This window comes from Pipistrellus kuhlii, unplaced genomic scaffold (genome assembly GCF_014108245.1).
Source record: "Pipistrellus kuhlii isolate mPipKuh1 unplaced genomic scaffold, mPipKuh1.p scaffold_m20_p_58, whole genome shotgun sequence".
Classification (NCBI taxonomy): domain Eukaryota; kingdom Metazoa; phylum Chordata; class Mammalia; order Chiroptera; family Vespertilionidae; genus Pipistrellus; species Pipistrellus kuhlii.
This window is the reverse complement of record NW_023425560.1, coordinates 1457393-1478906: the sequence shown is the minus strand read 5'-3', so window position 1 is coordinate 1478906 and position 21514 is coordinate 1457393. Positions and strand designations below refer to the sequence as shown.

The 21514-nt window shown below is 68.1% G+C and overlaps 1 protein-coding gene across 1 annotated transcript; it reads right to left on the bottom strand.

Annotated features, from left to right (window-relative positions):
- Positions 1-17888: 17888 nt before the first annotated feature.
- On the bottom strand, positions 17889-20436 carry ADRA2C (adrenoceptor alpha 2C). Its single transcript, XM_036417181.2, has one exon. It carries the CDS (start codon positions 19817-19819, stop codon positions 18398-18400), a length of 1422 nt encoding a protein of 473 aa, XP_036273074.1. The 5' UTR covers positions 19820-20436; the 3' UTR covers positions 17889-18397.
- Between the last annotated feature and the right edge of the window lie 1078 nt (positions 20437-21514).

The following is a 21514-nucleotide window of genomic DNA, read 5'->3' as shown; positions in this document are numbered from 1 at the left end:
GATGGGTGGGTGGATGGATGGGTGGATGGATGGATGGATGATGGATGGGTAGATGGGTACATGAGTGGATGAGTGGATGGATGTGGTGATGAATAGATAGATGGGTGGATGGGTGGAAGGATGGGTAGATGGGTGTGTGGATGGATGGATGGATGGATGATTAATGCATGATGGATGGGTAGATGGGTACATGAGTGGATGAGTGGATGGATGGGGAGATGAATAGATAGATGGGTGGATGGGTGGAAGGATGGGTAGATGGGTGATGGATGGATGGGTGATGGATGGACGATGAAGGATGGATGGATGGATGGATGGGTTGGTGGGTGGGTGGATGAATGGATAAATGGGTGTGTTGGTGGATGGGTGGGTAAAAGGATGGATAAATAGAGGGATGAGTGGAGAAATAGGTAGAATGACCCAGTGTCCAGGGATGCTGACCTGGGTTGACTTCTGAAGAAGTAGCTAGACCTGGGCAAGTAGGGGCATCCATCAGAGTCCCTGAGTAGGGAGGGGACGCCATGAGGATGAGGTGTGGCCCTTAGGCCTGGTTCTCAGGTGCGCAGCATGGGCAGCATCTCCTCAGGCTGGGTTGACCACGAGCTCTCTCCCTGGTGCCCCCTTCTCTGTGTCATCACGTGGCCTCTCCTTGGCGCCTGTGTGTACCGCTTCCTCTTCTCATTAGGGCACAGATCCCACCACAGGGCCCCACCCGCACGACCTGGTCTGCCCCTAATCCCTCCCAAGCTCCAGCTCCACACTCGGTCCCGGGCGCCAGGGCCTCGCATACGGGGTGGGGGTCCCACATTCAGGCCAGGACGGGCGCTGACAGCCATCGTGTCACAGCAGCCATCCCCCGGCTGTGAGCTCGTCGCTTGCCTGGTGACGATCACGGCTCCACCCAGGGGGGCCTGGTGCCTGCCAGTGGGTTCCCGGGAGGCGGGCCCTCGGTCCCCTCTGGCCGTGCCCGCCCCGCCTGCCCGGGGCCTGTGGGCAGGGCCACACACGGCCTGCAGACCCTCCCAGCACCCGTCCTGCGGCTCCATCCGCTGGCTTCTGTGAATTCACAGCTCCCCTGGCCGGACCAAGGCTGGGAGCCCCACTCCGGGATTCCCTGGGGGCGCTGGGACCGCGGGGCCCCGCCCTCTCCCCAGGGGGCGCTGCGGCCTCCGCGCAGTCCTCCCGGCTTCCTCCCGAGGGTGCTGTCACCGGCTCTGCTCCGCTCGGCTTGGCGCAGACTCTCGGGATCTAGGGTTTCGTGGGGTTTGGGGCGCAGTTCCTGCCAGTGGGCCGATTCTGACCCACAAGAGAAGTGGGAGCAGAGAGAGGCGCCGGCACGGCCTGCCTCCCAGTAGCCCGGGGGAGCTCCCCGGGGTAGGATGGAGGCTGAGGAGGTCACCAGCCCCACAGGCCCCTCGCCCGAGAGCCCGGCCAGGAGGGGTCGGCCCGGTGTGAGGGGCGCGGACAGCGCAGAGGCGGGCTGCCCCTCAGGCGCCCAGTGCCGGGCGAGCGGGTCCGGGCCCCTGCTCTGCACCAGGGCTCCCCCCTCTCACCCGCGGGCAAGCCGGGCTCCTGGGCGGGGTGGCCCCGAGAGCCGGGGTGACCCGAGAGCCGGGGTGACCCGAGAGCCGGGGTGGCCCCGAGAGCCGGGGTGACCCGAGAGCCGGGGTGACCCGAGAGCTGGGGTGGCCCCCTGAGAGCCGGGGTGGCCCCTGAGAGCCGGGGTGGCCCCCTGAGAGCCGGGGTGGCCCCGAGAGCCGGGGTGGCCCCTGAGAGCCGGGGTGGCCCCGAGAGCCGGGGTGACCCCCTCAGAGCCGGGGTGACCCCCTAGAGCCGGGGTGGCCCGAGAGCCGGGGTGGCCCCGAGAGCCGGGGTGACCCGAGAGCCGGGGTGGCCCCCGAGAGCCGGGGTGACCCCCGAGAGCCGGGGTGGCCCCTGAGAGTCGGGGTGGCCCCGAGAGCCGAGGTGGCCCCGAGAGCCGGGGTGGCCCCAGGAGCGGCGACCGAGCCGCCTGGCCAGGTCCCGAGGTGCTGGCCTGGGCCTGAGGCCGCCCCTCGCCCTGCAGAGCTTCAGGCTCCGCTCGGCGCCCCCAGACCCCGTGGTTGCTCGGGGGCGTGGGCGGCCATCACCGTGTCAGGCGCTTCCCTGCCAGCCTCAGTCACTTAAAATAGCTGCCTGAGTCACCCCGTCGCCCGGCAGCTCCTCCACGCGCACCCCGAGCTCGTCCCGCGGGGTCCCCACAGACGGAGCCCGACACCCCACCTTCCCGGGCAGCGGCCACAGGCGCCCCGTCTCCTGCTCCTGCCCGCGGCCGGACGCTGAGCCGAGGGCCACGCCAGGACCCACCTCTGCCCACCCCTGCCCCTGCCCCTGCCCACCCCTGTCCCTGTCCAACTCTGCCCCTGCCCCTGCCCACCCTGCCCCTGCCCACCCCTATCCCTGCCCACCCCTGCCCACCCCTATCCCTGTCCAACTCTGCTCCTGCCCCTGCCCACCCCTGTCCCTGTCCAACTCTGCCCCTGCCCCTGCCCATCCTGCCCCTGCCCACCCCTCCCCCTGCCCACCCCTATCTCTGCCCACCCCTGCCCCTGCCCACCCCTGTCCCTGTCCAGCTCTGCCCCTGCCCCTGCACACCCTGCCCCTGCCCACCCCTCTCCCTGCCCACCCTGCCCCTGCCCCTGCCCACCCCTATCCCTGACCACCCTGCCCCTGCCCCTGCCCACCCCTATCCCTGCCCACCCTGCCCCTGCCCCTGCCCACCCCTATCCCTGCCCACCCTGCCCCTGCCCCTGCACACCCCTGACCCTGTCCAACTCTGCCCTTGCCCACCCTGCCCCTGACCACCCCTGCCCCTGACCATGCCCACCCCTATCCCTGTCCAACTCTGCCCCTGCCCCTGCCCACCCTGCCCCTGCCCACCCTGCCCCTGCCCACCCCTGTCCCTGTCCAACTCTGCCCCTGCCCACCCCTGCCCCTGCCCACCCCTATCCCTGCCCACCCCTGTCCCTGCACACCCTGCCCTTGCCCACCCCTATCCCTGCCCACCCCTGCCCCTATCCCTGCCCACCCCTGCCCCTGCCCACCCGTCCCTTGCAGGCTGCACACGCACCCAGCAACAGCAGCCCCCAGTGCCAGGACCCTCCCCAGCACCCGTGATCGGGGCATTTGAGCTGCGTCCTGGGGCCACGCTGCAGGCGAGAGCAATGTGGGTTCAGAAGCGGGGTTCACTGGGCGGACAGTCACAGCGGCCCGGAGGCCTCTCCGCCACAGGAGGCTCAAACAGCAGGGTGTGATGCTGTGATCGGCCTGTCCCCCACACCCCACCGCGAGGAACAGCGTGAGGAGGTGCCGGGTCACGAGGGCTCTTATAAAGCCGCCCCGCAGCCCGCCCACCCCCACCCGGCGAGGCGACCCCACGCAGGACGGGGGCGGGGCAGGAAGAGGAAGTGCCGGCCCTGGGGAGAAATGGGCAGAATGTGTTTTTAAACCTTAGGTTTTCTGTTCCTTTTAACCAGACCCTCCTCACTGGGGCTCCGTGCGGGAGAGCGTCCGGGGGATGGCGCCGCAGCCCCTGCTCGGCCAGGAGCTTGGGGGCCACGGGGGTGGGGAACAGCAGACACGGCCGGTGCCTGCAGGCGGCCTCCTGGGGGCTCAGGGCCCGCTGAGCCACCCCCCGTGCGGCTTCCAGAGCCGGGCCGCTCAGGCCCCGTCTCATTTTCACTAAAATCGTCGGTGCTGCCGTGGCTCAGTAGCTGAGCGCTGACTTCTGAACCAGGAGGTCATGGTTTGATTCCCGGTCAGAGGCACAGACCTGGGTTGCGGGTTCCATGCCCAGTGTGGGGTGTGCAGTAGGCAGCTGATCCAGGATACTCTCTCATCTCTGATGCTTCTCTTTCTCTCTCTCTCACCTCCTCTCTGAAATCAATAAAAACAAAAAACAAAGCAAGGCGTCTGGCCCAGGAGTCAAGCACTGTCCACCCGGGCGGGCTCTGGACCTGACCTCCTGCTCCCCCCGCACCCACGCTCCGCCCAGGGCCTCTGCACGCTGGTCCCTGCGTCTGGAACGCCCCTCCGATGTCATCATCGCTCAGAGACTCTTCATGGGGAAGGGACCTTCCCTGACACCACATGGAGAATAGTAACACGCACACACACGTGTACACACACACTCTCTGCCGCCTGCCTGCCTCGGGGTGCCCTCAGCCTCCCTCCGGCACTCACATCTTCAGGGTGATTGTCAGCCGCTCCCTCTGGGCCTGACGCTGCAGGTGCAGGTGTGGGGCCTTTGGCTTCCGTCTGCAGAGGACACACAGCGCCCACTGTGTGCTCAGTCCGTACCCCCGCTGCAGAGGACACAGCGCCCACTGTGTGCTCAGTCCGCACCCCCGCTGCAGAGGACAGACAGCGCCCACTGTGTGCTCAGTCCGTACCCCCGCTACAGAGGACACACAGCGCCCACTGTGTGCTCAGTCCGTACCCCCGCTGCAGAGGACACAGCACCCACTGTGTGCTCAGTCCACACCCCCGCTGCAGAAGACACACAGCGCCCACTGTGTGCTCAGTCCGCACCCCCGCTGCAGAGGACACACAGCGCCCACTGTGTGCTCAGTCCGCACCCCCGCTGCAGAAGACACACAGCGCCCACTGTGTGCTCAGTCCGCACCCCCGCTGCAGAGGACACACAGCGCCCACTGTGTGCTCAGTCCGCACCCCCGCTGCAGAGGACACAGCGCCCACTGTGTGCTCAGTCCGCACCCCCGCTGCAGAGGACAGACAGTGCCCACTGTGTGCTCAGTCCGCACCCCCGCTGCAGAGGACAGACAGCGCCCACTGTGTGCTCAGTCCGCACCCCCACTGCAGAGGACACAGCGCCCACTGTGTGCTCAGTCCGCACCCCCGCTGCAGAGGACACACAGCGCCCACTGTGTGCTCAGTCCGTACCCCCGCTGCAGAGGACAGACAGTGCCCACTGTGCTCAGTTCGTACCCCCGCTGCAGAGGACACAGCACCCACTGTGTGCTCAGTCCACACCCTGGCCTGAATCTGCCTGCCCACCTGCCGGGAGCGCTTCCCGCCGTCTCCTCCGAGCGAGGCCCCCCCGGGCACGGTGAACCCGGTGGCCTGTAATTTCGAGTTTGAAATGTGCATCAAGCGTAAATCTCCAGGGTTACGGGAAGATCCGGGAAATTCGTTCTGGAGGACCAGATTACATCCAGCCCCGGAAACCGTTTCCGTAAACGTGCTTACATAACGCCCTCAGCGCCCGGAGAGGCCGTGGCGGCCACCCCTGCCCCTCATGTGCTCCCGAGGGCAGACCCTGGCTTCTCTTTGGAAGGAAAGTGTCCCTTTGTTTTGCTAAGGGGCCGGCGGTGCTGGATTCCAAAATGAAACCAAGCTGCACCGGCGTCTCTCTTTTCGCCGGCTGCCGAGGCCAGTCGGGGCAGCGGATCTCTGCGCCCGGGCCCAGAGGTCTGTCTGAGGTTAGTGAAAAGAAGATTGGCCTTCAGTTATATTCATAGGAGCAGATGTCTGAAAAAAGAGGAGGTGACGATTCTGCTGCAACCTGGGTTAACCCTTCCGTTCTTTTTTCTATTACGAGAGGAAGGGAGAGGGATAGAGAGTTAGAAACATCGATGAGAGAGAAACATCGATCAGCTGCCTCTTGCACACCTCCTACCAGGGATGTGCCCACAACCAAGGTACATGCCTTCGACTGGAATCGAACCCGGGATCTTCATGATGCTCTATCCACTGAGCCACACCGGTTTCAGCCATCATTTTTTTTTTTTTTTTTCCTCATCTGAGGATATTTTTCCGTTGATTTTTAGGGAGAGGGGAAGAGAGGGGAAAACAGAGAAATATCAGCGTGAGAGAAACACGTTGACTGGCTGCCTCCTGCGTGAGGCCTTGCTGCGGCCAGGCCTCTCTCTGCAGAGCCCAGGGCGGTGGCTCCACGCCCTTTCTCTGCTTCTCTGGCGGAGTCTGTCACCCGCGGGCTCACTGGGGCGCACAGGGCCGTGCGGGTGCTGCCCAGAGCCCGCAGGCTGGCTCTCCCCAGGCGTGGCCGTCAGCGTGCCCCAGGGCCTTCAGGAGCCCAGGAAACACGGCCAGGAACACGCACACACGGCCCTGCCGCCCTCCCGCCCCGCTCTCTGGGTTCCCCCTGCAAATCAGGAGGCTGAGCCCTGTGTGGCTCGGGGCTGAGCGTTGGCCTGTGAACCAGGTCACAGTCTGATGCCGGTTGTGGGCTCCATCCCTAGTGTGGGGGGTGCTGGAGGGAGCCGATCCTTGGTTCTCTCTCATCATGGATGTTTTGACCTCCCTCTCCCTCTCTCTGAGAGCAATAAAATAAAACAAAAATTTAAAACATAAAAAAGGGAGGATAACATGTCTAGAACTTGTCCTCGGGGCTGTCCTGGGTCAGCAGAGGCGACGGGAGCAGGAGGACCATGCCGGCAGCCCCGCAGGCTCTCCTGACGGCCGCCATTGGCCGGAGGCGGGGCCAGGGCGGAGGACACAGCGGTGCGGGCATGAGCACTACCCAGTGCTGTGCAGGGAGTACCTAAGGCCCTGCCATTGTTTACCTGAGGTTGACATTGTCAGTCTGCTCGGTCTGGGCTGCGCCGTGGTCCAGTGGGGAGCTCAGAGGACCGGCTGGCTTGGCCTTTGGCTCCGGGCCGCAGGGCTGAGTGAGGTCTCAATCCAGGTGGCCAGCAGGGAGGCGGCAGCATCCCGACAGCCCCGTCTCCTCTGAGCTAAATCAGAATTCGAAGACTAAGCGCATGGTTTGGGGTGCGTTTTAGGGTTGAACCCTGGGGTCCTGGGCATGCGATTCAGCCTCTGAGCTGGGGTCTCCTCCCCTGGAAAGGGGTGCTGCTGGGCGCCCCGGGGTGCGGGGAGCGGGGTGAGGCCAGCGTCGGCCCGGCTGCCCGGCCCCGCCTGCTGGCCCCTCTAAAGGAGCCTTCCCAGGAGCCGCCTACCGGCCACGGAGCCACCGGTGGTGATTTCTCAGCCGGGCGGAGTCGCCACGTCCGGAGAAAGAAGGACCTTGGCTCCTCGTCTGGCCCCGGCATCTCCGATTCCTGATCAGCTCTTCTATCGGCGCGGCTCCTGGTGATTAATTCTTGTGGCTCCAGGAGCCTGATGTGGGGGCTCCCGGCAGGTCTGTCTGTTCCAGGGGCCGTCCCTCCTCTGCTTCGTCCTGCCTCCACCCTCTGCTGGGGAAGGCAGTTGCTCCACCGCTGGGACCCAGCTCCCACCATGTGCCGGTCGCCTGGGGTTCCCCTGCAGGCGGCCTGTCCCCCAGGCAGCCCGCACGGCGCATGGGCCCCCAGGAGTTCTCTGGGCCCATAAGAGTGTTTTCATGTCTTAGAAGCAAAAAATGACATCATGTTTTAGTGGTCGCCTGTTATCTCATACTAGTGCCCCGTGCACTGTGAAAGGAAATGGATTAGAAGGTGGCTGGCAGGGCGGGACTGGGCAAGATGGTCCAGGCACACCCAGGAGCCAACCTCCCGTGGTCCCTCCCCAGCGTCTGCGGAGTGAGTGGGGTCCCTCCAGCAGGTGGGGTCCCTCGGCCTGGCCTGCAGGGATCAGCCGAAACCGGCTCTCTGACACCCCCCCAGGGGTCTGGAGTCAGAGGGCACTCTGCAAAGCTGCTGTCCTACAGGGTGTGGAACACAAACACAAATGTGCAGTAACCAGATTCGGGGCGACAGGACCCCAGCAACAACATAACCCACGGCCAAAGGTGGAGTCACACAGCTCCACAAGGAGTGGGCTCCCTCCTCTCTGGTTTTGGGGTGCGTCACCCGAGAACCACCGCTGCCAAGTCACTGCAGCCAGGCAGCTCCTGCGTTGAGTGTCTGCCCCCTGGTGGTCAGTGTGTGTCATAGAGACCTGGGCGGAGGGACACTTAGCATATTAGCCTTTTATTTATTTTTTTAATATATTTTATTGATTTTGTACAGAGAGGAAGGGAGAGAGATAGAAAGCTAGAAACATCAATAAGAGTCATCGATCAGCTGCCTCTTGCACACCTCCCACTGGGGATATGCCCGCAACCAAGGTATTATACATGCCCTTGACTGGGATCGAACCCGGGTCCCTTCAGTCCCCAAGCCGATGCTCCACTCACTTAGCCAAACTGGTCTCGGCCATATTAGCCTTTTATATACATAGATGTGAGTTTATTTTTATTATCATATATAAATATCTATAATAATAAAAAGGTAATACGCTAATTAGACTGGACATCTTCAGGACGTCCTCCCTGGGTAAGCTGGGGCCCAAGGGAAGCCAGCCCAGGTCCTGAGTGCCTGTGGGCGGCCAGAGGAAGGAAACCTGGGTCCTGGGTGTCAGAGGGAAGCCGGTGCCAGCAGCCAGGGGAAGGAAGGCCTACTCTTGCACAAATTTTCATGCACCGGGCCTCTAGTAAATATATAATAAATGGAGAGGTGGGACAGAGCCAACCCAGCCTCAGTTCAAAGGCTACCGGCGGGTGCCTCAGGTCCTGCAGCCCACACACTGCCTCCGGCTGCCACCCACACCTGCTGATCCCGCTCACTGCCTCCATGTGGCCCTGGCCCCCCCATCCTCACCCCACATTACCCTGCAGGCAGAGCATGCCCCTGAACATGCCTGCCCCTGAACCAGTGGGTGCCTGGTGGTGACAGGGCAGCAGAGAGAGATTAGTCATGGAGGGCTTCCTGGAGGAGGTGGCTTCTCAGCTCAACGTGGGAGAGCAGAACAGACACACACTAACAGTCCAAGGATCTCCCATGGATTGGTACAACCTCCAAAGCTCAGGCTGGCTCACGTCCAGCATCCTCGCCAGGGCCGCAGCCCAGGGACCGTCACACATTTCAGTGAAGACAAATGTTTGTGAGAATCCCTGAAACCACCCATCATTCCTGCCAGGAGCCCACCTGGGGGCTCCGTCCCCAGAGGTCTGCCTCCCGAGGCCCCACAGACGCCGGCCACAGCCCAAGCCTAGTGACCTCCAGGCTCGGCCCGGCCAGCGCCCACGATTTGTCCCGAGACGAGACGCTGGCCACTGTGCCTCTGGCCCTATCTGGCCGGAGCCAGGTAGTAAATGGACATAATTTATCATCTCCCGTGGAGGAGCCAACGAGCCCCACGGCAGGATGGGAGTCGGAGTCCGAGCCAGGAGCCGAAATCCGATTTCCCCCCCGGGCCCGCGACTAAAAGCTTCTGTGCACATGGCGCCCATCCTCAGATCCAATTAGCCACGGCCGAGCCCGGGCCCAGCGAGGGGGCGGCCAGGCCCGCAGTGCGGTGGCCTCGGGCTCTGGGCAGCGCCGGGAGCTGGGAGCCGGGCGCAGGGCCAGTGGGCACCCGGCAGCTCCAGCCCGCCCTGCTCACCCTGCCTCCCAGGCCCCCCGCCACCCAAGGTGCCCCCCAGTCTGCCTGGCACTCCTTGCACCCAGGCCGCCAGGCTGGAGAGAGCTGGTGGACAGAGGGCTCACAGCCACCACCGTGGACGGACGTGGATGGGAGGCCTCTGGTGGGAGGGAGCAGGGAACGCCTGCCCAGCCCGGGCACGGGTAGAGGGGGAGAGGAGGGGCCCACAGTACCGCCAACGCCCACCAGAGGCGCTGTCTCAGTCTTTGTGAGAAAAGAAAGTGAAACCTGCCCACCGCCTGCCTCTGGATATGTAACCCCAGGAAATGCTTCATTTAGCTTGTGTCACAATGTAAACCTGGGCGCCCAGCGCACCCTTGTGGACAGCCCCCACCCCCGTGGACAGCCTCCACCCCCGTGGACAGCCCCCTGTGGACAGCCTCCACCCCCGTGGACAGTCCCCCGTGGACAGCCCCCACCCCCGTGGACAGCCTCCACCCCCGTGGACAGCCTCCCGTGGACAGCCCCCCGTGGAAACCCCCGTGGACAGCCCCCACCCCCGTGGACAGCCCCCACCCCCGTGGACAGCCCCCCCCGTGGACAGCCTCCACCCCCATGGACAGCCTCCACCCCCATGGACAGCCTCTACCCCCATGGACAGCCCCCCGTGGACAGCCCCCCCCCCCGTAGACACCCCCCCGTGGACAGCCCCCTGTGGACAGCCCCCACCCCCGTGGACAGTCTCCCGTGGACAGCCCCCACCCCCGTGGACAGCCCCCTCCCCCGTGGACAGCCTCCACCCCCGTGGACAGCCCCCCGTGGACAGCCCCCACCCCCGTGGACAGCCCCCCGTGGAAACCCCCGTGGACAGCCTCCACCCCCGTGGACAGCCTCCACCCCCGTGGACAGCCTCCCGTGGACAGCCCCCCATGGACAGCCCCCATCCCTATGGACAGGCATCCACATCCGCGCTTATCTGACCTGGGGCCACCTGCCCACCTGTCCCCCGTGACAGCTCGGTCCCCCTGGCACCTGACAGGCGCCCCTCAGACCTCAGCTCTGAGACCTGGGGGCCGGGGCAGGACTGCAGGGCGGCACTGACTGCCACTCGGCCTCGCGCCCATTTCTGGGGGGTCGTGTGTTGGCAAGGTTGGGGCGTCTCCTTCATCTTGGTTTCCCTGCTGGAGTGAGGGGTCTGGGGGCCCCTGTGGTCTGTTGGGCCCACTCTGTGCACAGGCCGCTCCGGGCCCGCCTCTCCCTCAGGGACAGTGAGCCTCAGTGTCCAGCAGGCAGGCTGACCCCAGGCTGGCATGGCCACTTGGCTGGGGGAGCTGCCCGGGCCCCTGTCTCGCCCAGCCATGGCTGCGGGTGCTGACCAGCGTGCTTCCAGGATTGCGGGAGGGGGACCCTCCTGAGACCCCAGCCGCCTCCCTCCTCCCTCCGCCCCTCCGCCCCCCCCCCCCGGCCCCCCGACAAGCCCAGTAGCCCTGCCATGTGGCTTGTTCTGGGGACTAACACGCTCAGTCGGTGCCGCAGCCAAGAGCGGCCGCCTCCCCCGCTGCGCATGGGCACTGTCGGCTGAGCCTGCCACAGGGCCGGGGGGGGGGGGGGGACCTTGGGAACCCCGGAGCAGGCACCTGATCCATCTAAGATGTGTGGGTGACGGTGTGGCAGGTCCGAGCTTTCCACAGCCCGCCCCCGTGGCCCCCTAGGAAGCTGATCATGTCTGAAACGCACATCTGGTCCTGCTCCGCCGTCCGGTGGGACCCACGTCCCCCACACGGCTCTGGAGTGGGCACCGTGTGACACACACACACACACACACACGCCCCACCCAGGCCACCGGCTGTGCTCTTCACTCTGCTCCCCCCACCCCCCAGGAGCTGCCCCTGCCCCACAGGCCCCTGGGAAGCCTCTCCCCTGCGCAGAGGGCCTCCTGGAGGTGGTGTCAGAAACCGGGGCCGGGCTGAGCAGGAGCTGAGCAGGTGGAAGGAGGGGGAGCCCAGGCGTGTTACCCGAGGGGCCAGGCTCCTGCATCCTCAGGCCTCCGTGCCCACTGGGGCCCAGGCACCGGGGTCCTGGCTGGGCCACTGGCCGCCTGACCTCACAAGCGCCTCGCCCCAGACCCTGCTCGCCCCACTGCACTGCCTGCGCCCGTCATGCCAGCCTCCTGGGCACTGTGGGTGCCCTGAGCCAGGCCTGGGGCATCATGGGATAGCAGGCAAGGACTGAGTCGGGTGCCTGGCACCAGCCAGTGCCACAGGGGGCCCCAGAGCCCTCCCTCCAGCAGGAACACTGAGGCCAGAAGCTAGGACCCCGCCCAGAGAGGCTGGGAGTGGGCTGGCCCCTGCTCCAGGCCTCAGTTTCCCCGTCTGTAAGTGCTGTTGGAGGCCTGGCAGGAGCCAGGCGGCACCAGGAGGCTGGCCTGAGCCCGTGGTCTGCGCAGCCTTCCGGAAGGCTCCGTGCCCGAGGCCGGCCTCGCCTGTGCACTGCCAGGCCCGAGGGGGCCGTGCCCCGGCCTCCCGGCTCCAGCCCGGCCTTGGCTCTGAGCCAGGCCCTCCGCGCTGGGCCTGGAAGGTTTGCTAGAAACCTCAAAGGTCAGCTGCTCTCGGGTTTCCAGAGTTTATCGATCGCGTCTGGGTTGGCAAAGCAGCCCAAAGGCTCTCGCTGTCCATCTCTGCGGCCGCGGTGGGGAGCGAGCAGGCGGCCTCCCTAGCCACTCTGGGCCGCGCCGCCCGCAGCCCGCCCTCCTCCCCACCCGCCCCTGTCCCTCCTGCCCCAGCCTGGCCAGGCGCGGCCGTGTCCTCAGGTGCCTGCACCCCACGCCCACGAGCCACCAAGCCCGGAGCCCCATGCGCTGTGGAGCGGCCTGTCTGGTTCTGCCCGACCCCGAGGAGCTGCCCGGGGCACACACAGTCCAGCCGGCAGCGGCTCGCCGGCTCCTGCCTCTCCCTCCCCATGGGCCTCGTGTCCCTGGGGTGAGGGGAGGGAGACCCCGGCTGCACTGAGAGGGGGGCTGGAGGCAGGAAGGTGGGAGGCTGAGGGGGGAGCTCAGACAGGCTGGGAGTCCCACACCCAGGTCCGGCAGCTGCCCCACCACCCTGCATACCCTCTGACCGGAGGCGCCCGAGGGCAGGCTGTGCCTCTGAGGGGTTTACAGCTGATGCTCCAACCTTTATTAAGCACCTACTGCGTGCCTTCTCCTCTGTGTGGGGTTGGGACGAGATAAAGCAAGGTGGACCCAGCTCCCGGAAGGAGGCCCATGGCCAGGCCAGAACACCTCCTGTCCTGGGCCAGGCGGGGCCCTGGCTGTGCGAGCCCCCCCCCCCCCCGGGCTGGTCCCGCCCCTGTCGGCCTGTCACCCCCGCCCTGTGCCCAGGGCTGCAGAAGCCTGTTGCCTCCTCCAGTGGCCCAGCGTCCACCCTATAAGGTGCCCTGGGCCTGACGCCGGGCCTGCCCGCCCCGCCCCGCCCGGGGAGCCACCCAGCACAGGCCCTGCCTTCGCATTTCTGAGCCGCCCCGGCTCTCCGGCGCCCACACTGCCTCTGCACAGATGCTGCTTCTGCCCACTTTCCAGAGGAGGAAACTGAGGCTCAGAGGCTCACCCTGCTCGCTTTGGCTTCACAACCAATGGGGCTGGGGGCGGGGCATGACGTCACACTGTGCACCCAGCCTCAGCCACCCAGGTAGCCCTGCTGATGCCAGGGGGCAGAGGGCCCGTGAGGCCCGCTCTCTGTGGTCAGAAGGGGTTCCAGGGGGCGGCCTGGGGCCACGCCCGCAGCTCAGGCCGCCCACCGCGGGCACCTGAGTCACTGCCTCCGCTCTGCGCCTGCAGGTCCCCCTCGGCCACAGCTGCTCCCACGGGGGCGGCGGGGCCGGGAGGTGCCTGGGGCGGCTGGGCCCACGGCGGTCCCGGTCATGGCTGGCACCCGCAGCGAGCTGACACCGCGTCTCTCCTCTGACCTGAGCCTGCGGAGCCGCCCAGTGGGTGCTGAGTAACGGCCTCTGTGCACCAATTAGAGGACTGATTTGGCCGTAAATTCGATTTGCAGGGCAGCACGCGCTGGGAAGCTGTAACCGAATTACCGTTCACCTCCACCGCTTGGCATTTGTGTCCTGGGCGGGGCTGCCCGCACCAGCGGCTTCCAGGGCGGGGAGGGGGTGGATAAAGGGGGCGCTGCTTCTCGGAGACGCCAGGGAGACAAACGCCCGATCCCCTCGCCCACACAGGAGGCCGCGAAGCCCATGACATGGAAAACAATGAGGAGACACCAGGCAGGGACCCGGGGGCGGCGTCTGGCCTCGTGGCTGTGCGGCTCGTCTCGGGGTTCAGGCAGCGAGCCGGCCTGCGCAGGGCTCGTGGCTGGAGTGGCTGCCCCCCAGGCTGGTCTCTCTGTCCACGGAGCTGAGGGATGCCGGCCTCCAGGCTGGTCCTGATACGTGCAGAGGGTTGAGAGATGAGAACAGCCCAGCATGTGGCACCGAGGGAGGGTCTGTCTCTGCCCATCATCCCTGTCTGGGGCTTGCTTTTCTCGTCTGTGAAATGGGAGCCTTAGTGCCCGCACGGCAGCTCGTGAGAGGGGAACGCACAGAGCCCCTGCCAAAAGCTGCCTGCAGAGGGCACCCCGGGACACGGCTGCTGGGCTCCTCCCTGGGATCCGCAATCTGGGGCTCCGGTGGGGAGGGGGGCTGTTCAATGGCCCACCCTCAGGGCCTCCCCCCTGATGTGGGGCAAGTCCAGCCTGTGTTAGGGGCCCCATGGTGACCCTCGGTCTAGCAAACCTGGTGGTCAGTGAGGAGCTGACGGAGGGGGGCGCCACCCGGACCGGAGTGGACACAGCCTCACAGAGTTCCTCTCCAGCCCCCAGAGGCCCGTGGGCACCAGGACAGTGCCCCTGCAGGGCCTGGTCCAGGGAGGCGGGCTCAGGGGGAGGCGGGATTAACACAACGGCCCGGGGGTGCAGCCAGGGGCGGAGGCGGCCTAGGGGCTGCGGGAAGGCTGCAGGTTCTCCCCGTCTCTAAGGCCCCGGGAGAGATAGACCCAGCCGGGGACCAGCAGGCTGGCATCTGTCAGGTGGCCCAGGTTTCCTGTGAACTCGGTGGCTGTGGATCTGTTTCCCTTTCTCCATGGCTGCCAGGCGGCTTGGGTACAGTTTCTGCTCAGCCACAGACGAACCCCTCACACCAGGCCTTTGGGGCGGCGCGCCCCTGCCCACCTGCGGGCAGCGCCCCATCTGGACAGCACGATCCCCGCCCCGAGGCTCTCACTGGGAGGGGCCGCCACAAAGCCTTTGGCAGGAAGGACACAGCTGTGGTCCCGCTTCCTTTGGGCCAGGCCTGGACTCTGCTCCCCAAGCAGCTTTCAGAGGCACGAGGAGCGCCCAGGAGCCTCAGGCTCCTCACACTGCCTTGCCCTGGCCCCCCAAGAACCCTGCACTGGCCCCGCCCCACACTGTGCTGGCCCCGCCCCACCCTGCCATGGCCACGCCCCACCCTGTCCTGGCATGCCCCACCCTGCGCTGGCCACGCCCCACCCCGGCTCCGCCCACCTTGCCCTGGCCACGCCCAGGAAAGGAGTGCAGGGCTCCTGGCTTTCCCTCCCCACCCTCCCAGCTGCACCGGATGCTCTTAGCAGCTCAGCTGGTCCAAAGGAGGAACTAGGGGGCCTAGTGTCCCCTGGGCCCTCATGACGGACCCAGAGCAACACGAGGCCTCACCCGGGTCCCTCTTTCTCCCCAAGTTCTCAGCTCCCACCCTCCCACCCTGTGAGCCCCACCCACGCCACATAATGGCCCTCGGAAGCCCCCTAGCAAGCAGGGGAGGCCGTGTCCGTCGTCCCCGTCTCTCCCCCCCTCCCCCCCCCCCCGCCCAGGGAGAGCCGTGGGGGCCTGTGGGGTCCCGCTCGGGGTGTGGAGCCTGGCCCGCACCTCAGCCTGGCTCCCCCACCTGCCCTGGCCGTGGGGCTGCGAGCTGACAGCCCGGGAGGACGGGCCAGGCTGCAGCTGCCCAGCCAGGCTCTGGGCTGGCGCCGTGTGTAGTGATGCCAGGCTGTGCGGATCTGTGGGCCCCGCCACGGATGTGCCATAAACACAGCGCTGCCAGCAGGAGGCCGCTTCCTCGCCAGGAGCCCAGGAGCGGAGCGTCTCCGCAGCCCCGCCCGCCGCGGAGGCCCAGAGCCGGAGCTGCCTTCCGTCTGTCTTCCCGGCTCCGCCCGCCCAAACCGCACTGTGTTCTGAATTCCCTGCTGAGCTGTCAGGGAATATTGTGAGTGATCCTGTTCCTCCTTTTCTACCAGCTCACAACGGAACTAGAACACAGGGGTTCGCTTACACAAACGCATGCGTGTCCACCCTGCTGACCCCGCCATGGCGGGCTGGGCCGGCTCGGGTGCAGGCCAGTCTGCCCACTCCGTCCTCCTCCCGGGATCTTCTCCTGGGCGGCGGCGGTGGTTTTAATTTTGCCTGAAACCTCCTGTCCCCGAGGGGAAGCCCCGGGCAGGAGGCAGCTGTGTCCAGCCTCCAGCGGAAGCCAGGGGCCGAGACCCGGGGGGCGGGAGCTGGGTCTGGACACTCTGAGTCTGCCCCCTGCACTGCCCGTCCAGGGCCACACGGCCAGCTCCCGCCGCAGGGTCCTCAGCCGCAGGCCGGGGGCTGGAACGGGCGTCTCCAAATAGACGTGAAGAGGCGAGGAGGCCACCGTGTGGCTAGACGGCAGCGCAGACGGCTGGACAGAGGTCGGGCCCCGCTCTGGACGGCAGGGACCTGGGGACACCTGGCCCCCGGACCACAGTGGGAGCGGTCAGCACCCAGCAGCCAGCAGCCAGTCCCTGCACAGAGTGGGCGGAGCCGGCCTGGAGGCTCTTCCAGCCGAATGCCTCTCCAGGCGGCGCTCAGGGTGGAGTGGGGACAGCTGTGGCTGAATGGGGACCAGGTGCCACCGCCCCCCACCCCGGGTGCCATTCCCGGGGCTGGGAGGGAGGGAGCAGGTGTGGACACGCTGCCCAGCGCAACCTGCCCTGTGGCGGACCGGGGTCCCTGCCCCCCACCCAGAAGGGCCACACCAGGGGCCGCAGTGCCCTCAGAGTCACCCCACAGCCTCCAGGCGCTGGCATGTCCCACAGACTGGCAGGCCTGGCAGATTTCAATGCCCCCACTTCACAGGAGGGCACTGGGGCAGAGGGGCAGGGGGGCGCTGGGGAGCTCAGCGATCCTGCAGCAAAGCCAGGCCTCCCACACGGACCCCCCTTCAGGTGCCGCCTAGCGGAGAGCGGTCAGAGCTGTCCCCACGGGCCTGGTGGGCCGCCCCCTCCTCCCCCTCCCCCAGGTCTGGCCCCTCCCCTCCCCCAGGTCTGGCCTCGCCCCTGTCCTGGAGCCTAAGCACAGGTGTGGGGGGCCCACGTGAGTCAGTGTGGACCGTGGGGGAGCACTCGCCAGCGGCGGATCCAGAGGACCCAGAACTTGGGGCGATGAGGCTGGGTCTGCACAGGGGTTGGGGTTCTCCAAGGGACAGGGCTGGCACGCGGCCCGGGAAAGGGGTGTGCCTGGCCCCCGCTTCAGGGGACGAGGGCTTGAGGATGGAATGCAGGATCCAGGGCGGACCCCTCCCGGGGACAGACCCGGCCCCCCAGGCCAGACTGACGGGTGGTGACCCGGACAGAGCTGAGCTGGCCGGGATGGCGGGGAGGGTGCACAGGAAGGCCGGGCACAGTGGGCAGGAGCCTCACCAGCGGGGCCCACAGGTGAGCCGTGTTTCGGAGGGATCTCCCCCGTAGCCCCAGGTCCTGCTCCTGCCCCCAACCCCAGCCATCCCAGCTCCAGGCTCCGTGATGGGGGCCCCTCTACTACTTCACTGGCTCCTTCTAGCCACCCTCAAGCCTCAGTGGGGGCAGGGGGCGGGGGGAGGGTGCACAGACACGGGGTGGCTGGGGCTGAGGGTGAGCTTGTGGGGGGGAGCCTGACTCAAATGCAGGGGGTGGTAGGCAGGACATGCAGGCTCCAGCCGCCCTCGCCCCTCCCCATGGCCTTCGGGCCTCCATGTTCACAACAGTAAGAAGTGGACCAAGGGAAGAAGGTTGGGAGGCTTGCCTTGGCCTCAGCCCCCAGGACCTGCTTCTAGGCAGGTGTCTGCAACCTGCGTCCTTCACAGGACCCCGCTCAAGGGCAGGAGGGGGGCTTCCCACAGCCCAGGCTGCCATGCCCCTTCTTCCGCTGGGAGGGGCTGCCAGGCCAGGGCAGGCACTGGTGGGCGCAGGGGCAGTTCTGCAGGGTCTACACAGGGAACCAACGCGGTGGTCACAGCACACGCACTCTGCGCACAGACCTTACACGTGCATAAAGCATTTGGTTTAAAAGGGGGGGAAAAAGACACTCCACACACACTTCTGTGCAAGGGGCAGGTTGGAGTCTGGGACCTGGAGTGTCCTCCTTCACCCGTGGGGGGGGGGGGGGGGCAGGTAGGCAGGTGCTAGCCTGGAAGTTACCCCAACCCCCAGCCCAGGCTTAAGGACCGACTGCTGCACCCAGCGCTTAGCTTACAAAGGTTTATTTAGAAAATAGTTTGGTGGTTGGGGTTGTCGTTTTTGGCAAACATTTCAATACTTTCAGTTACCAAACGTGGTCAGTGGCCCCCAGACAGCTCCCTGGTCCTGGGGAAGTCAGCCCTTGCTCGGAAGTGGGTGCGGGGCGGCGCGCGTCTGGGGGCGTCCTCACCGCCTGGAAGGTTGCAAGTGCGCGTGGCTAAAACCCCGACCTAACAGCTCCCCGCGGCCGGGACCCCTGAGCAGGGTCCAGGCCTGCAGTCTCACCAGCAGCCCCTCGCTGAGATGGGGAGGCAGAGGGGCGCCCCTTTCTCCTCCCCTCTCCCGGGGGCGCTTGGGTCCATTCAGCCCGGGTGCCTGCCCTGCGCCCTGGAGGCCAGTCCCTCACGGCTCTCCGCTCTCCGGGGGATCGAACCAGCTGTCTCTGGGGGCGGCACCCACCCGCCCCCTACCCCCGGAGCCGCCCGGGGTCTCGGGGTCCCCGCGCCAGGCGCGCAGTCACTGCCTGAAGCCCCTGCGCCTGCGGCGGAAGAGGATGTGCTGGAAGGCGCGCCGGAAGTCCTGGTTGAACACCGTGTAGATGACCGGGTTGAGCGAGCTGTTGCAGTAGCCGATCCAGAAGAAGAACTTGAAGAGCGGGTCGGGCACCTGGCAGGCCTGGCGGCAGATGCCGTAGAGGCTGTAGCTGAAGAAGAAGGGGAACCAGCACAGCACGAACACGCCCATCACCACGGCCAGCACGAAGGTGAAGCGCTTCTCGCGCGCCTGGGCCACCTTGCGGCGGCACACGCTGCTGCGCGCGCGGCGCCGGCGCGACAGGAAGAACTCCACGGAGCGCGAGCTGGCGCGGGACGGCCGCCCGCCGGGGCCCGGGCTCCGCGCGGCGGCGGCGGCGGCGGCGGCGGCGGGGAGCGCGCCCTCCTCGGCGGCGGCGGCGGGCCCGGCAGCCAGCGCCTCGGCGCCGCCCTCGCCCTCGCCCGCCGGGCCGCCCGCGCGCCGCCGCCCGCCCCTCCGCACCGCGCCCCGGCGCCGCCGCCGCTCGGCCGCCGCGCTGCTGTCCTCGGGCTCCAGGGCGGCGCGCGGGCGGCGCGGGGGCGCGCAGGGCCCGTCCTCGCCCGCGCCCGCCGGCACCCCCAGCCCGTTCTCCGCGGGGGCCGCGCCGTCGGGGCCGGCCGGGCGCTTGTCGCTGAGCGCGCGCGTGCGCCGCTTGGCCACGCGGTAGATGCGCGCGTAGACCAGCAGCATGATGAGGCAGGGCGCGAAGAAGGAGCCCACGCAGGACGACAGGATGTACCAGGTCTCGTCGTTGAGGCCGCACTGCGGGTAGGCGGCGGCGGCGGGCCGGCGGTAGAGCGAGACGAGCGGCGGGAAGGAGATGACGGCCGAGACGAGCCACACGGCCACGATGGTGGCCTTGACGCGGCGCGGCGTGCGCTGCAGGTTGTACTCCACGGCCCGCGTCACGGACCAGTAGCGGTCCAGGCTGATGGCGCACAGGTGCACGATGGACGAGGTGCAGAAGAGCACGTCCAGCGCCAGGTACACGCCGCACCACACCTGCCCGAAGTACCAGTAGGCCATGAGCTCGTTGGCCAGCGAGAAGGGCATGACCAGCGTGGCCACCAGGATGTCCGCCGAGGCCAGCGACACCAGGAAGAGGTTCTGCGGGGCGCGCAGCGCGCGGCTGGTCAGCACGGCGATCACCACCAGCACGTTGCCCACCACGGTGAAGACGATGAGGAAGCCCACCACGGCCGCCAGCCCCGCCACGGCGCCCGCCGAGTACTGGCCGGGCGGCGGCCCCCAGGCGCCCCCCGAGGCGTTGGCGGCTCCCCCGCCGCCGCCCCCCTCGCGGGCGCCGCTGGCGTTGGGCCCCGCCGCCGCCGCCGCCAGCGCCACGGCCAGCGCCGGGGACGCCATGGGCCTCCCGCGAGCTACGCGGTCCCGCCCGGAGCCGGGGCGCAGCCGCGGCAGCTCCGGAGCCCGCCGGCCCGGGCCGGCGCCCGCATCGCCGCCTGCTCCTGGGGCGCGCCCCCCGGGAGCCGCGGCGCCCCGCAGCCGGCCCCCGGCCGTGTTGGCTCGGCGGCGGCGGCGGCGGCGGCGGGAGGAGAGGCGGGAGGAGAGCTGGCCGCGGCTCCCGCAGCGCCGCGCTAGTGCGGAGCGGGAGGCGCCGGGGCGGGCGGCGCCGCGGCGGCGGGGGGCGGGGGCCGGTCCCGGGTCCGAGCGGCCCCGCCCTGGGTCCGGCTCACGGGGAGCGCCCCGGCCGCGAGCCCACGGCGACGCGGCACCCGGGCGGGCGGGCCTCGGCGGCGCAGGCTGCAGGCGGCGGCGGCCCGGGCGCCCCGCCTCCCATCGGCCGGCTAGGGGTCTGCGCCGCGCCTCCGGCCCCCACGCCCGGCCTCCGGCTCCAACTTTACTTTCCCGAGCGGCGCGCCGCGTCCGGCTCCGGCCCCTCCTCCCGCCGCTCCGGGGCGGGCGCCCCGCAGACCGCGCCGCGCCGCTCGCCCAGCTCCGCCGCCGCCGCCTCCTCGCCGCCGCCGCGGCCGCTGTGCTCCCGGCGCGAGTGCGGCCGCCGGGCTCGGCTCCCAACTTGGTAGAGTTGCGGGCGGGGCGGGCGCGGTGGGCAGGGGCGGCCACGCCAGCGCCGCCCGGGGAGCGGCCGGAGCGGAGCCGCGGCCGCTGGGAACCTGCCTGCGCGGCGGCGGCGGCGGCGGCGGGGAGGAGTCGGGCGGCGGCGCGGGGCGCGCGCGGCGAGGGCGCCCCCTCCAGGCCGTCTGCAGCCTGCGGGCCGGGCGGGCGGCGGCCTGCGCGGGGCGTGCCCGGTCAGGCGGGTCCGGGAGCCCCGCAGCCCCTCCCGCACACGCACACGCGGGCGCGCACACGCGCAGCGCGGCCGGCGGGTCTGGCTGGGCCGGTGCCAGCCCCTCGCTGTTTGTCCTCTGAGCGCGGGTCCGGCCCCGCCTCGCGCGGAGCTCCCGGGCAGAGCCACCTGGCCGGCCTCTGCCCCTCCTGCCCGCGTGAAGCGGTGCCTGTGGAGCCCGTGCTGGCCACGGTGGCCGCTCAGCCCGGCGCCTGAAACCCCCGCCGCTGACCAGCGCCCGAACGGGACCGCCCCGTGACTGTCTCTCATTCTTGCTGGCTCAGGGGCGAGTTGTTGGGGTAACCCCGCTCACCCCGACCCACGTCCCTGTTCATTGACCCGCCGATGTGCACGGTCATCACCCGCCCCCCACCCCAGGCCAGTGCTGGGTGGTCCCTGCCTCCAAGGAGACAGGCTTGGGGGCCGGGGAGTGCTGGGGCCTCCGGAGGACCTTTCTGCCGGACCTGACCGCACCCAGGCTGCTGCTCTCCCTCTCCGATGGGAGGGGGCCGTCAGGGAGGGTGGGGTACCTGGCCTGGCAGGGAGGAGTGCAAGCAACCCCTGACCCCAGTGAGGCCCAGGAATGGGCATGGTTTGCAGGCGGATTCCCTCTTCTCTGAGCTCTCCGGGGCGCGAAGGGCCTTAGGCAGGAGAGCCCAGTGGTCTCAGCAGAGATGCCCACAGGGAGCCTCGTTAACCACGTGACGCAGAGGAGGGGGGAGTCAAGCCGGGGATGGGGCAGACCGGACAGCGCA

Excerpts from the sequence above, each read along its gene's own strand:
- ADRA2C (XM_036417181.2), bottom strand. The coding sequence starts at position 19,819 with ATGGCGTCCCCGGCGCTGGCCGTGGCGCTGGCGGCGGCGGCGGCGGGG.